Genomic DNA, 16,156 nt, shown 5'->3' with positions numbered 1-16,156 from the left:
ACGGACTAGAAGCTCTGTGGGGAGTAAGCCTGCCCTGCCGCCAATCCAGGCTCTTTGTAGTAGTTCCCAACCTTTTTGGCACCAAGGACTGGTTTTGTGGAAGGCAATGTTTTGACAGACCAGTGGGGGTGGGAGTGCTGGGGGTTTTGCTGCCTAGTCTGCCCTCCTGCCCACACCCCATAGCTGCCCCCCATGGGGGTCTTTAAATGAGTAGGTGAAGGTCTCTGCCTAACTCTGCGGCCCGGTTGCTAACAGGCCATGGACTGGTACTGGGTTGGGGACCCCAGCTTTAGAGGCTGGCAGCAATTTCTTTCCCAAACATTTTTAAGCATGGGTTAACTGGCTGGTGGCTGGGTTTGGAAGGAGGGGGATTTAATAATTCCTAATTTCTGCATGGCTACGTGCTCCACTAAATAAAAAAAATCCTGGCTACAGCCCGGTTTCCCAGACATTTACCAGATGCCCTTCAATGTTTCCGTGCCACCAGAACACAGGCCCCCTTAACATCAGACAAAGCCCATGTGAAGCTTAACCTGATCACTTCCAGCCACTCAATATCGAAGCCAGCTGCTTTCACAGCTTCTTCTACGGTTTCCTGATCCAGGTAAAGGCGGGAGAACTTGCGTTGGCCAACCATGTAGAATGTTGTTTCCAGGGTGAGAAATAAGACTAAATGCCCTCCAGGTTTCACAAGGGAGCTGATGTTCTTCAGAGCAGAACAGTAGGTGGGCAGGTCTTTGCAAGCCGTTTCTAGGCACAAGGTGGAGAGCAGACAGTCGGCTGGAGGGAGAGAGAGCGGGGCCAAAGGGTTGGGCTGGGTCACATCGCACTTCAGGAATTGCTTGACGGTTCTTCGGACCTTCTCCTCTTTTTCGGCCCACTTTTCCCTGGAACCAAATAAAAGATGAATGAGACAAACTCTCCACCCTAAATATCCATTAGATGTACTTCCATGTCCTTGACTTTCATTAGAGGTCCTTGAGAGCCAGTGTAGTGTAGTGGCTAAGAGCGGAAGATTCTATTCTGGAGAACTGGGTTTGATTCCCACCCCCCTCCTCCTCCACATGCAGCCAGCTGGGTGACCTTGGATCAGTCACAAGTTCTCTCAGAGCTCTCTCAGCCCCACCTACCTCACAAGGTGACTGTTGTGGAGAGAGCAAGGGAAGGAGACTGTCAACAGCTCTGAGACTCCAAGCGAAGGGCAGGGTACAAGTCCAATGTATTTATTTATTTTATTGGACTTTATTGGTTCCTCCTATTCCTTCTCTCCTCCTCCTCTAGGGCAAGCTCACACAGCCATGGATATCACATGATCAACAAGAACGGCAAGATCCTCCAACCAGAACTCCTCTCTGTGCCGTGTGGTAGGTGGGGATGAGAGCTCTGACAGAAATGGCTCTTTCCTAGGGTTGCCAAGTCTAACTCAGATAATATCTGGGGACTTTGGGGCTGGGGCTGGGAGACTTTCCCTAAAGTAAATAAAATACAGCAGTGCAGTTCCTCTGAATACAGTCTTCATTTCCTCACCCAAGCAGCTGCAAGTCATCTCTCGCTCTCTCTCTCTCTCTCTCACACACACACACAGCAGCAAAAATAAAACAGTTTGCACTCCCACACTTGTGTGGTCTCACTATGGCAATTTACTCATGAGTTGCTAAACTCATAATAACAAAGGGAAACCAAAGGTTCAAGTTTACCTTTACTATGCAAATGACCTCTGAAAAGATTGTGCAACAAACAGAAGGTCTGGGCTGCTTTCACAGCCACTGGGAGCAGCCATGTTGTTCTGACTGCTCACCCCACCCCCATTTAGCCTGGGTCCTACATATTTAAAGACACAGGCACACCATCCAAAAAGGAAGCCTTTCCAAGTAGAATCTAAAGCCTCTCAAAGTGGAAGGCACATGGGGGCTGTGGGGGCGGGGCTTCCCGCCACTGGCCAGCTGACTGGGAGTGAGAAGGAGCCTGTGAAAGCAAGAGAACCCCTGCTGGGACCTGGGGATTGGCAAGCCTACTCTTTCCAGAGTTAAAGTGCTAAGTCTCTACCATTGCACAGATTCCCAAAATAGTAGTAAACATCAATTTCTATTACAGACAAAGCTTATGGAGGACAAACATCATTTACACAATTACAAAATCAATTACAATCGTTGCAATCATTGCCCAGTTTTTGTTTATGTTTCCATTATTACAGGATTCCCCAAATTTTTTGACCACACAAGTGTGGGAGTGCAAACTGTTTTATTTTTGCTGCTGATATCCTCCCTTTCTGCCCTCTTAAGGGACAGCAAGCCAACTAGGAAAAGATGCATGATAAAACCAGATTTTTAAACCATTAGAATCAACCCCACATATATCATTAAAGCAAAGTAAAAACAGAGTTAAAAACACCGAACGCCACTTAAATATTCCTCAGGAAGGGGAGATCACTGAGGCAACAGCAAACGCAACAAAGATAGTCTCTCTGCCAGCAGATGACACCAAAAGAAGGGGACAGATTAATCTGCCTGGGGAGAAGAGAGTGGCAGAGCTTTGGGGCCACGAGGGTGGAGGCCCTGAGTACTGCCAGCACTATCATTTGGCCAACTAGACAGCCGCCTGGAGCGCAGAGAGGCTTGCTGGAATCCCATTTTATCGTTTCCACTGTCACAGCCTCACTTTGGTCATCCAGTCTCAGCTGTAGCAAGCTGGTTTTGATCATGCAATTCTCCGCCTCCCCCCTTTTTAATAGTTTGTGTTCTGTATGGTGGACCCATTTTAGATAACTTGAACCCCCGGAAAAGGACTGAGACAAGGAAAGGAAAGGAAAGGAAAGGAAAGGAAAGGAAAGGAAAGGAAAGGAAAGGAAAGGAAAGGAAAGGAAAGGAAAGGAAAGGAAAGGAAAGGAAAGGAAAGGAAAGGAAAGGTCCCCTGTGCAAGCACCAGTCATTTCCAACTCTGGGGTGATGTTGCTTTCACAACACAGAGTGTTGGACTGGATGGGCCATTGGCCTGATCCAACATGGCTTCTCTTGTGTTCTTATGTCCATTTGGGGGTGGAGCCTGGGGTGTGTGGCATTTGGGGAGGAGAGGGACTTAACAGGGAATAATGCCATACAGTCTACCTTGCAAAGCAGCCAGCTTTCTCTAGGACGATTGATTTCTATAATCTGGAGATCAATTTCAATTCTGAGGGTTGCAGCCCTAAAGCCCCACCTACGTACCTGTCCCCTTCCAGCTCGCAAACATATTTCACCAGTGGGCTCCAGTCAAAAGCTCCCGGCTCCTTCCTCAGCCACCGCAGCATCTCCTCCCGGTTCTGGTTGGTATAATCTGTGGCGATGATCTCTCGGAAGGACTCGCAGGCGGAGAGGAGCTGGTAGATGGTGGCCCCACTTCCGATATCAATCAGGGTGTCTCCTTTAAGGCCACCTGCATTAAATCACTAATGTCAGATTTGTGTCCATACCAAACGATCCATTGTATACAGCCAGGCTCTACGCTACAGCTGCATTTGCTCCAGTCCCGCTGACAAAGATTCTCACCTGGGGGATCAACAACAAACCTTTTTGGAACGAAAGTACCCACCTGATGAAGTCAGGACACAGATTAACAAAGCCAGAATGATACCCAGAGAAAACCTGTTACAAGACAGACCCAAAAGAGTTAACAGAACACCACTTGTGGTCAACCACAACTCTCAGCGTAAAACAGTTCAACGTATCATCAGCAACTTACAACCTCTATTGGACAGTGACAGCTCTCTTTCAAAAGTACTGGGGGTAAGCCTTTTCTTGCACACAGACAGCCCACTAATTTCAAACAACTCCTCACCCACAACAATATAGCATCTCATCTGAGCATGGATACCAGTACCAGAGCTTGCAATAAACCCAAGTGCCAACTTTGCTGCCACATACACCCAGACAACACAACACTGGCCCTAACAGCATTAACTACACGATCTCAGGCTCATTCACTTGTTCATCTTCCAACATTATATATGCCATTAAATGCCAACAATGCCTTTCAGTTCTCTACATAGGGCAAACAGGACAAACCCTACACCAAAGGAGAAATGGACACAAATCTGACATCAGGAATCACAGAACTGAGAAATCTGTGGGAGAACACTTTAACCTTCCAAAGCATTCAATGGGTGACTTCAAGGTAGCTGTTTTACTGCAAGGGAACTTCAAGAACAGAATGGAGAGAGAAATTGCTGAATTACAAATTATTATGAAACTTGGAACAAACACCTCTCCAGGACTGAACAGGGACATTGGTTTTTTTATCGCACTCCCTGTAAGCCGCCCTGAGCCTGCCCCGTGGGGAGGGCGGGATATAAATAAAATTTTATTATTATTATTATTATTATTATTATTATTATTATTATTATTATTATTACATATGCTAAACCCACTCTCACTCACAATACTTGATCCCCTCATCTGATGAAGTGTGCTTAAGAGAGTGCACAAAAGCTTACGTTCTGAATAAAAATTGGTTGGTCTTAAAGGTGAAACTTGACTCCTGCTTTGTTCTACTGCTTTCAGACCAACACGGCTGCCCACTTGGATCTTTTACCTTTATGATATTTACCCTTCATGCCAGGAAAAGCTTCACTTGCCCACTTCCAGACACAGCAAAGGGGCAGAACGCTCGCCTCGACATTAGCAGGGCGCCATGTCTGGGATGCAGAAGATCACCTGGCTCTAAATGGCCCAGGGTCCGAGGTCAGCAATGAATTTGCAAACGCCATGCATCATGAACTGGAGCAGTCCAACGAATTGGGAGATTTGTTTCCCAGGTTGCCAGCTGCACCAGGGCTCTAAGAGAAACAAAAGTTCTCAAAACTTACCTGAGTGAAAAACCTTGTGGAGAGTGTTCACACCAAACGCAAACATGGGACTTTTGTATCCACTCTCGGGATCAAAGGAATGGTACATTTCCAGGTGCTCTTTTGGGACAAAATGCTGAGCATAATAGTCTTTCTCAGTGAAGGCTACTTCCATAATACCTGTCTGCCTGCAAAATCCTTCGCGGTCAGGATTCTGTGCTTTTCTCTCTCCTGCCTCAGCAGATCTCATCATCAAACCAAAGGCTTTTCTCTCCTCAAGTTGTGCTCTCGTTGTCACCCCTAAAGTCCCACCTTCTCAATTTTTAACTACATTTAATTCTAAAAGAACAGGGAAGACAGCCCTGTCTCTATAAAGCTGGATAGCTCCAGCACTCTCCTATAGATGCAAGAGCTGTGTCAGAGGGGGCGGTTCACTGACACTGTGTCAGAGGGGGCGGTTCAGGTTGCTGGGGCCCTGGAATCCCATTTTATCGTTTCCACTGTCATAGCCTCACTTTGGTCATCCAGTCTCAGCTGTAGCAAGCTGTTTTTGATCATGCAATTCTCCGCCCCCCCCCTTTTTTAATAGTTTGTGTTCTGTATGGTGGACCCATTTTAGATAACTTGAACCCCCGGAAAAGGACTGAGACAAGGAAAGGAAAGGTCCCCTGTGCAAGCACCAGTCGTTTCCCAACGTTTTCACGGCAGACTTTTTACGGGGTGGTTTGCCATTGCTTCCCCCAGTCTTTTACACTTTCCCCCCAGCAAGCTGGGTCCTCATTTGACCGACCTCGGAAGGATGGAAGGCTGAGTCAACCTCGGGCCGGCTACCTGAACCAGCTTTTGCTGGGATAGAATTCAGGTCGTGAGCAGAGAGTTCAGATCACAGTACTGCGGTACTGCTGCTTTACCACTCTGCACCACGGGGACTGAGACAAATGATGCAATAATTACATAAATGTCCAGCCCAAGGGAGACTCACAGGAACTCGTGTGGTCAAGAAGCCATAAATGTAAAAACCAAGGGGCGGATGCCGACTGATGCTTCATAACTCTCTGTTCAGCTCATAGATATATTTCACCACCACGGTCCAATAAAAAGTTCCCAGTTCCTTCTTCAGCCACCGCTATATTTCCTCCCAGCTCTGGTTGCTATAATCTGTGGAAGTGATTTCTTGGAAGAACTCACAGGCAGAGGGGGGTCCAGTTTCAGTTCTGCATCACATATTTGATCACACAAACTGACACACACACAAACACACACCCCTGAGCTTATGGTCTTTGTGTGTCTCTCTATGGATACCTAGATTAATCTCAAGGTTTTCAGTGTTGCCATCTCAGTATGTTGTGGGCCTGTTAACTGAGCATTCTTTTGGAATTAAAAAGAAACGTGGGGATAAATTGATCCTACTTTTCCAAATAGTGTGTCCTTTTCCCCCAAGAAGTGATGCACATTTTTAAGGGAGCTAGAAAAGAGCAGAAAAAAAGGGAAACAGAAAAGGTACATGCATGCATGTACATGATTCCAAACAACCTGGGCGATTTCTCAGAAAATCACTGGGAGTTTTGCTGCCTACGTCAGAGAGTGGGGTAGCTTCTACATGTAGGGAGTGATTCCCTGTTGTGTACATTAGCTCTGCTCATGACAAGGCCTTCAGAATGGGAAAAAAACACATCCAAAACACAATCAAAAGAGTTTCTAGTTCAATAGTAAGAAGAACTTCCTGACCGTGAGAGCGGTTCCTCAGTGGAACAGGCTTCATCCTCGGGAGATGGTGGGCTGTCCTTTCTTGGAGGTTTCCAAAACAGAAGCCAGATGGCCATCTGACAGCAATGAGGGTCCTGTGGATTTTGCGGGGAGGCATTTGTGGGTTTCCTGCATTGTGCAGGGGGTTGGACTAGAAGACCCTGGAGGTCCCTTCCAACTCTATGATTCTAGGGGGATTCTCCAGTTTTCACTCTCTATTACCTTCTCCTGCCATCCCCCCTCTTCCCAGTCGTTTGAAGCAAAATTGGCAGTAGCTCTATTGCTCTTGCCCTGGTTTGGATACACCAGGCTAGTTGGATCTTGTCAGATGTCGGAAGCTAAACAGGGTCAGCCCTGGTCAGTCTTTGGATGGGAGACCTCCCAGGAAGCCCAGGGTGGCTACGCAGAGGCAGGCAACGGCAACCCACCTCTGTTCTTGCTCTGGAAACCCTTTGGGGTCACCATGTTAGGTGCGACTGGACGACCCTTCCCACCACCCCCATTTCTTGCTGTAAGCGTGTGCTTGCACACAAGTCTAGCTGTTCTATGGCAGACCAAGATGGCCACTTCACAAGCAGGAAAGGCCAAGGAGGGAAGGGCCTGGCCTTTCTGGGGACAAGGGGCTTTGTCACACACACAGAGAAAGGTCTGTTCTGGCACAGGCAAGAGGGAGCTCAAAAAAGTTTACCTTCCCAGACTAGGCTTCCCAAATCCCTCGCCTGGGCGGGGGACCCCCGATTTGGAGCCTCCTCCCCCTGCTTGACAAAAATCCAGAAAGCGGGGGGAATGGCGGCCCTTCCCACACAGCCTAGATCACAGCAGCTTCTCCTCTCCTCTTCCTGATCCCTGATGCTTCTCCTCCTCCCTTCCCTTCCCTTCTCACCTTGGATCGCAGCAGCTTCTCCTTGCCCCTCCCCTTCCCACCCAGCTCCATCACAGCATCCGGAGCTTTCCCAGGCTGCTTCCTGCCCCGCCCCAAAGGACCATGTGCCTTTGCACCTCCGGAGGTGGTGAAAGGCTTCAACTTTCTGTGTCTGTGTCTTTGTTGCTGTGAAGAAGCTGGCTGGTGAGTAGAGAGGCCAATCCCCTACATCAGATTTGCGAGAGGGGGGGGGGGGTGTGGAGGAGAGGGAAACGTCTTCATTATTCCCTATGTGAAATATTTCTCATAGGGTATAATGGGAAATTGATCTGGAGGTTTTGGGGGCTCTGGGGAAGCTATTTTTTGAGGTAGAGGCACCAAATTTTCAGTATAGTATCTAGTGCCTCTCCACAAAATACCCTCCAAGTTTCAAAACGATTGGACCAGGGGGTCCAGTTCTATGAGCCCCAAAAGAAGGTGCCCCTATCCTTCATTATTTTCTATGGAAGAAAGACATTTAAAAAGGTGTGCTGTCTCTTTAAATGTGATGACCAGAACTCCCTTGGAGTTCAATTATGCTTGTCACACCCTTGTTCCTGGCTCCGCCCCAATGTCTCCTGGCTCCACCCCCAAAGTCTCCTGGCTCCACCCCCAAATTCCCCAGATATTTCTTGAATTGGACTTGGCAACCCTATCCCAGACGGTGGCAGCTCTAACCAAGATATGCACTGAGGAATATTCTCTTTAGGGTTGCCAATCCCCAGGTGGAGGCAGGGGATCCCCCAGTTTGGAGGCCCTCCCCCCGCTTCAGGCTCGTCAGAAAGCTGGGGGAGGGGAGGGAAATGTCTGCTGGGAACTCTGTTATTCCCTATGGAGATTTATTCCCATAGAAAAACATGGATCTGCGGGTATCTGGGGCTCTGGGGGGGGGGCTGTGTTTTGGGGTAGAGGCACCAAATTTTCAGCATAGCATCTAGTGCCTCTCCCCAAAATACCCCCCAAGTTTCAAAAAGATTGGACCAGGGGGTCCAATTCTATGAGCCCCAAAAGAAGGTGCCCCTATCCTTCATTATTTCCTATGGAAGGAAGGAATTGAAAAGGTGTGCCGTCCCTTTAAATGTGATGGCCAGAACTCCCCCTTGGAGTTCAATTATGCTTGTCACAGTCTTGATATTGGCTCCACCCCTAATGTCTCTTGGCTCCACCCCCAAAGTCCCCAGATATTTCTTGAATTGGACTTGGCGACCCTAATTCTCTTGCAGGTACGTTTGGGTAGGCTGAGACATTACAACAGCCCTGGAAAAACAGCACCAGTGGTTCCTTCATCTCCTCTTCCCCACCTACCTTGTCCATTGAATCATAGGTGCAGCTGCATAACAATCCCTGGATTAGGAGAGCAGGCAGCCAGCCAGCCACCAGGAGATTTACCACGCTCCCAGCAGCCCTCATTAACTCCCTGGAGAAGCCCACGCCACCCTTTCTCTACTTCTGATGTGATTTTGGGCAGCAGATGGCTTGTTGGCCTTTTGATTGGGGGGGGGGGTGGCCAAGGAGAGCCCCAGGTGAGCGAGGCCTCACTTGCCTGGGGCGCTCCTTTCTTGCATCAGGTTGCTTTTGGCTGGTGTGGGGTGGGCAGTATATGCTAATGAGTTCTGTTAATGAGCTCCACTGCCTTTTTTTCTACAAAACGACCCCTGCCGACATCAATAATATAATCGTCCACAGTTCTGTGTGGCCCTCCCACATACGGATATTCTTTCCGAGACCATAGACCGCTCCGTCCTTCGTCAGAGGCTCTTGCAGATCACCACAGTCCTAATTTAAGCAAGCCTTCTGATTTCTGTAGCACACCTGTCCATGTTTTGTTCTGCTGCTTCTGTGTCTATAAAAAAACTTAATTCTTGAGAGAGAGAGAGAGAGAGAGAGAGAGAGAGAGATCTGTGATGTTCTTTAGTGCTGCCCATTATTACTCTCAGTTTCATATCCTCGCCTTTAGCAAACCCAAAATTGTTATAACTGTTCCAAGTCTCCTCTCCAGCAAGGTGAACAAAATGGGGGGGGCGGGGATTTCCACCCTACCGCTCAGCAGAGGCCAAACCTTGCTCTCGTTTTTCCTTAGTTATCTGCAATGTCCCCTGATAACCCAATGTCCCACTCAGCCTGGAGGAAGTCGACAGAATCCTCTCTGCTGCTCGCCCAACAAAATGTGATCTGGACCCCTGCCCCTCTTGGCTGATTAAATCTTGCCAGAGGGAGCTTAGATGTCCTTTACGGGACATCATAAATAGATCCCTCTTAGAGGGACATTTTCCAACACCTCTGAAAGAGGCTTTGGTCCTCCCTCTCTTGAAAAAATGTACATCAGACCCGGCCGAATTGGCAAATTATCGTCCGGTGTCTAATTTACCGTTTCTAGGTAAAATTATTGAGAGGGCCTTGGCGTTACAGCTACAAAGGTTTCTGGATGATGCTTCCGTCCTAGACCCAGTCTGGCTTCCGGCCGGGCCATGGGACGGAGACGGTGTTGGTTGGATGACCTCCAGCGGCAACTGGATCGAGGCGGCGTTGCGGTGCTGATGTTGCTAGACCTGTTGCTAGACCTGTCGGCAGCATTTGATTCGGCCGGGTCTGATGTACATTTTTTCGACCATCAGCTACTGACACGCCACCTCGCCGACATTGGGGTCGGGGGGTCGGCCTTGCAATGGCTTTCCTCCTTCCTCCTAGGTCAGGGACAGAGGGTGGCTATTGGGAGTGAGCGGTCCCAGAGGCGCACGCTGGATTGTGGAGTGCCTCAGGGAGCAGTTCTCTCCCCAATGTTGTTCAACATCTATATGCGCCCCCTTGCCCAGATTGCCTGGAGGTTTGGGCTGGGTTGTCATCAATATGCAGATGACACCCAGCTCTATCCACTAATGGACGGCTGGCCCGGCTCCGCCCCAGGGAATCTCGACCGGGCTTTACAGGCTGTTGCGACGTGGCTTAGGCTGAGTGGGCTGAAGTTGAACCCAGCGAAGACAGAGGTCCTTTGTGTGGGTCGCAGCGCTCTGGGAGGGGAAATAGCTCTCCTGGCCTTCGACAGCGCGCCATTGAAAGCAGCGCGCCAGGTAAAGAGCCTGGGTGTTTTACTGGAGCCTTCATTATCGATGGAGGCCCAGATAGCAGCCACTGCCAAGTCAGCATTCTTCCATCTGAGGCGGGCAAGGCAGTTGGCCCCTTTCCTTGAGCGCCGGGACTTCGCAACAGTGATCCACGCAACGGTCACCTCAAGATTGGACTACTGTAATGCCCTCTACTTGGGGCTACCTTTGTGCCGGACCTGGAAGCTGCAGCTAGTGCAGAATGCGGCGGCCAGGCTGTTGTTGGGACTCCCGAAGTGGGAGCATATACGGCCGGGGCTACGTAGACTGCACTGGCTGCCGATTACATACCGGGTCCAGTACAAAGTGTTGGTCATTACCTTTAAAGCCCTATATGGCCGAGGACCCGCCTACCTGAGGGACCGTCTTTCCCCATATGAACCCCAGAGAGCACTGAGGTCAGCCGGGAAAAATATAATGACTATCCCTGGGCCGAAAGAGATCAAACTTCAGAACACCCGAGCACGGGCCTTTTCAATCGCGGCCCCTGCCCTATGGAATCATCTCCCTGAGGAGGTTCGGGCCCTGCAGAACCTTGATCAGTTCCGCAGGGCCTGCAAGACCACCCTCTTCAAGCTTGCATATACGGACTGCTGAATAAGGCTGTTAACTAAGGATCTGCCAATGCAGTCCTAATCAAAGACTTATACCGCTGTGTAAACTGTATAAACTGTATAAACTGACAGAACTAGCATCAAATACCATCGTCGCTGTCAGACTAAGCTATAAATTTTAACTATAATGACTGGTTTTTAATGATGTTAAATTTAAAGTTTTATATTGTTAAATTTAAAGTTTATATTTATTATTGTATGTTTTATGAAATGCTGTTAGCTGCCCTGAGCCACCTAGGTGGGAAGGGCGGGATACAAATAAAAATTATTATTATTATTATTATTATTATTATTACTGGAGGCTTCGTGGTGGGTGGTGAAACATCTCCCTGAGGTTCCTGCTACTCGCTTACTTGCTTTGGGTGTGGCTTTCACACCTCCATGCTCTTCTGATAGGCTTGCCAGTCTCCAGGCCCCACTGAAGGATCCCCTGCTTTTGCAGGCTCTTCCCTACCACCAGCCAGCTGGCCAGTGGTGGGAAAGCCCCACCCTAACAGCTACCACGTGCCTTTAAACCTTAGCAGGCTTAGAAGATGCTTCTTAGCAGGCTTAGAAGATGTTTGCGTTTTGGAAGGGTGTGTGTGTGCCTTTACATCTCAGCAGCAGGAAAGCAGACAGAGCCACCAGTGTGTGAAACTGCAAGAAAGGCAGAGAGCGGAGTCCCTCTGTTTGTTTTGCATTCCCTTCAGAAATCATTTCTGTAGTAAAATGGATAGGAAGAGTTAACTTAGCTGGAACCTGATTATAGGATGGAGGAAAACTCTACCCCCTAGGCTGCTCTCCTCTCCTGTTCCCATCTGAAGAAGCTAGTTGAAATACAGCAGATGGTTACATTTAGCAGCTCCTGTGAGTAAATTGCCCCAGTGAGATCACAAAAAGGTGTGCTCGCACACTTTTTTTTTTTATTGTGGTTGCTTTGTGCATGTGTGTCTCTTAAAAAGCCATACTTGGAAATGCTTCCAAAGCCTGTGAGGGTATGACAAATTTCAGTTTCATTTAGTGGAAGTGCAGCTGCCAGGGCAGGCAAAAAAAGAGAAAGAGGAAATGAAGACTGTGTTCAAGGGAACCGCTCTGCTGTATTTTTATTTATTTATGTATTTGGATTGGAAAAGTCTCCTGGTTCCACCCCCAAAGTCCCCAGATATCTTCTGAGTCAGATCTGACAATCCTGTATTCTGAACCCAGCGGTACCGCAAGGGAATGGGCTTCTGGTTAATTTAGCACACTCATCGTCTTCTGCTATTGACACCACGTGATATTTCTGGGTTTGCAGATGAAGATTGCTACAAAAGATATTGGCTAACTGTCAGACAATGGAACTTCAAAATAAGAGGCCTCGCATTTGTTACAATGTTAAGACTTTATTTGATAGTTCATAGTTCCTGAGCATGGATACATTGGAACTGATACTTGTTCCTAGAAGCATATACATTTTAACCCAAGTAATCCACTCGGCTGAGCTCATTCGGGAAGGTGTTCCCCCAGTGGGTCACGTAGCTGTTGCACTGGATGGTGAAGTACTCTACTTCCTCCGGGTCACCATCAAACGTGATATCCAGACCCCGGCCCCTGCCTCCACCCCAGGGCATGGGAAGTTGTGGGCCGAGCGGCATTATCGGCCATGCAGGTGGAGGTGCTGGGATCAGTGCTGGGACTGATGGGGCGGCGGGGCCCAGGATCACTGGTGGTCCCGCCGGTGCCGGCGGCTCGGCTGGCTCCTCTAGCGGGGGAGCTGGCTGGTCTAGCTGTGGCTCCGGGCAATCTGGTTGTGGCTCTGGTGGTTCAGGCTGGAGCGCTGGTGGGCCAGCTGGGGGTTGCATTTGCTCCCGCATCTGGTCCAGCTGCTGCTGTACTTCACGGGCGATGTGCACCGTGTTCACCTGGATCTCGTTTTGAATTTCCTTGATCCAGTTCCTCATCTCGTCTCTCAACAGTTCAACGCTCTCGTCCCCTCTCGGGGCTCGACCCTTGTCTCGGACCGGGCCGCCTCTCCGCCCGTCCCCGGCTTCTTCTCCCGCCGGGACGCCGTCTCCCCCGGTCTCCAATCTGGTGAACATGCTCCCGTACCGTCCCACTGCTTCATCCATGAGTGCGGTGGAGGTGCGGGGCTTCCACCTCTGCGGGATGATGAGCAGCGTCTGAAAATGTAGAGGAGACCCCCCTTTCCGTCAGTCCACTGTGACTCCCGGTGGGGTCTTTGGCTCTTCTGCCGGTTCGGTGGGTTCTCCGTTATCCGGAAATTTGGCAGCCATTCGGCTAAAAAGTTGCCAGTTCAGATAAACCTATACTGGATCAGTTCCAAAATGTCACACAATGGAACTTCAAAGTAAGAGGCCTTGCATTTGTTACAATGTTAAGACTTTATTTGATGGTTCTTAGTTCCTAAGCATGGATACATTGGAACTGATACTTGTTCCTAGAAGCATATACATTTTAACCAAAGGCACATCAAAGGTTTTCTAAACAAATCTACATTCCCATAATAGAGTGATACATTTCACACGTTTGCTTTCTCTTAACTCATGGTTCCCCTTCTCACAGGAACAGCTCTGCTAGCTTCCCTGAGGCATTTTATCTTCAAAGTACTATTGTCTTTGTTAGCACAAAGGACAGGAATTCACAGTAGGGTTAGTAACAGTTTCACTTCTACTTTGATATGCATGGCCTCTGTTTGATGTTAGTAGCAAATGCTAGAAAATGGAGTTAGTTAGGCTAAGCAGTACATTACAATCTGAACACATAACTTTATTAAATCATAACAGTTTTCCAGTGTCTGACACTTACAGCCAGGGACCATTTTGTAGAAAAAGAGGTGCTGGAGCTCATTAGCACAACTCATTTGCATATGCCACACGCCCATGACATCTCCAGAAGGTGTACTAAATGATATCAGCTCAGCATCTACCTTAAAATGCTTCTTGAATTAGAATTGTTATAATAAAACAATTATACTCCCATCATACTTTTAAATTACTTTCTCTTCTGTGGCCAAAGCGGCAAGATGATATTTCCATCTGTCTGCTTTATATGTTTTGGTTATGTTCCCATTTTTTGGTAGGGAAAAATATTAGAAACTTTGTCAAATCTTAAAGTGCAGCAACGTTATCACAGGGGGTTTGAACAATGGAGCCCAGAAGCAAGCATTGCGGGGGGGGGGGGGGGGGTTAGAAAGAAAGAGCACAATACAATTTAGAGGTTCTGGAGCTCTGCTCTTTTGAGCTGCTGCCCCCAAATGAGGAATGCTTACAGCTGTTTATGTATATATTTGAAATGGGAAAGCCTCCTGGCTCCACCCTCAAAGTTCCCAGATATCTCCTGAGTCGTACCTGGCAACCCTGTCTTCTGAACCCAGCTGCACAGCAAGGGAATGGGCTTCTGCTATTGACACCATCATGTCATATTTCTGGGTTTGCAAATAAGACTGCTACAAAGGAAAGTATATAAATTATTATTGAAATGGTCTACAGAAGAAGAAGTAGTAAAATCTCAAATGATTAAATGGGCAATTAATGTGAACAGAGAAATACAAATGGATGCATGGGAGTATCTTTGGAAGAACTCGATGAAAATATCAACATGTCAGAGTATTAAAGAGAACTGTTTTAAGATGATGTACAAGTGGTATATGACTCCGAAAAAACTGGCAAGGATGAGTAAAAAGATGTAGGATAGATGTTGGAAATGTAAAAATCATGAAGGTTCTTTTTTTCATATGTGGTGGACTTGTGAAAAAGTGAAAAAGTTTTAGCAGATGATACAACAAGAAATATCTAAAATTTTGGGATACGACTTTAAGAAAGTTGCAGAGACTTTTCTGTTGGGATTACAAATGGAAAAATTTCCAAAAGAAGATAGAACTCTAATTTGGTACTTGCTCTCATCTGCTAGGACATTGTATGCGCAGTTGTGGAAGCAAGAAAAAAATACCAGAGAAATGGGATTGGATTGTGAAAGTTTTATCATGGAGTGAGATGGACAAATTAACAAGAACTTTAAGAGACTATGATTTGGATGTGTTCAAAAAGGAGTGGAAGAAATTTAGAGGATATATAGAGAAAGAGTGGAATGTAAAAAGACATTGGACAATTTTTTAACATGAGTATGAGAAAAGAAAGATATTGAACTTTGATTGGTTAAGGGTACCTTTATAACTGAACTCAAGTATATAACCTCGGCGGGAGTCCAGTAATGGAGGGAGGGGGGACTGGAAAATATCATATGGGTAAGGGATAGTAATGATATAATTAGACATTGTTACCATATGTTATCAATAAAATTGTTTAAACACCAAGACTGCTACAAAGGATGTTTATTGACTTACAGCTATGCAAGCACCAGTCGTTTCCAACTCTGGGATGACGTTGCTTTCATAACGTTTTCACGGCAGACTTTTTACAGGGTGGTTTGCTATTGCCTTCCCCAGTCATCTACACTTTCCCCCCAGCAAGCTTGGTACTCATTTTACCAAGCTCGGAAGGATGAAAGGCTGAGTCAACCTGGAGCTGGCTAGCTGAACCAGCTTCCAGTGGGATCGAACTCAGGTCATGAGCAGAGGGCTCTGACTGCAGTAATGCAGTTTTACCACTCTGTGCCACGGGGCAGAGTGGTAAATGTTACTGTACTATATGTTACCGTACTATAAATAGTAATGAAAAAATATTTTTTCAGAAGTCTGGGGCAGTTTCAAGCTAGTATGGAAACTAGAATGATTAAAGGGTTGCAACACTTTCCCTATGAAGAAAGGTTAAAATGCTTGGGGCTCTTTAGCTTGGAGAAACGTCAACTGTGGGGTGATATGATAGAGGTTTACAAGATTATGCATGGGATAAAGAAGGTAGAGGAAAGAAGTACTTGTCTCCTTTTCTCACAATACAAGAACTGTGGGCACTCAATGAAATTGCTGAGCAGTTGGGTTAGAATGGATAACAGGAAGTACTTCTTCACCCAAAGGGTGATTAACATGTGGAATTCACTG

The 16,156-nt window shown here is 47.4% G+C and overlaps 1 protein-coding gene across 1 annotated transcript; it reads right to left on the bottom strand.

Annotated features, from left to right (window-relative positions):
* Nucleotides 1-466: 466 nt before the first annotated feature.
* On the bottom strand, nucleotides 467-5,010 carry LOC132579945 (nicotinamide N-methyltransferase-like). The gene is made up of 3 exons (XM_060250527.1): nucleotides 4,841-5,010; nucleotides 3,204-3,411; nucleotides 467-887 (listed from the first exon to the last, which is right to left on the bottom strand). The coding sequence occupies exons 1-3, from the start codon at nucleotides 4,992-4,994 to the stop codon at nucleotides 467-469; spliced, it is 783 nt and encodes a 260-aa protein (XP_060106510.1). The 5' UTR covers nucleotides 4,995-5,010.
* Between the last annotated feature and the right edge of the window lie 11,146 nt (nucleotides 5,011-16,156).

Source organism: Heteronotia binoei, chromosome 12 (assembly GCF_032191835.1).
Source record: "Heteronotia binoei isolate CCM8104 ecotype False Entrance Well chromosome 12, APGP_CSIRO_Hbin_v1, whole genome shotgun sequence".
Lineage (NCBI taxonomy): Eukaryota > Metazoa > Chordata > Lepidosauria > Squamata > Gekkonidae > Heteronotia > Heteronotia binoei.
This window is presented reverse-complemented; position numbering and strand designations above follow the sequence as displayed.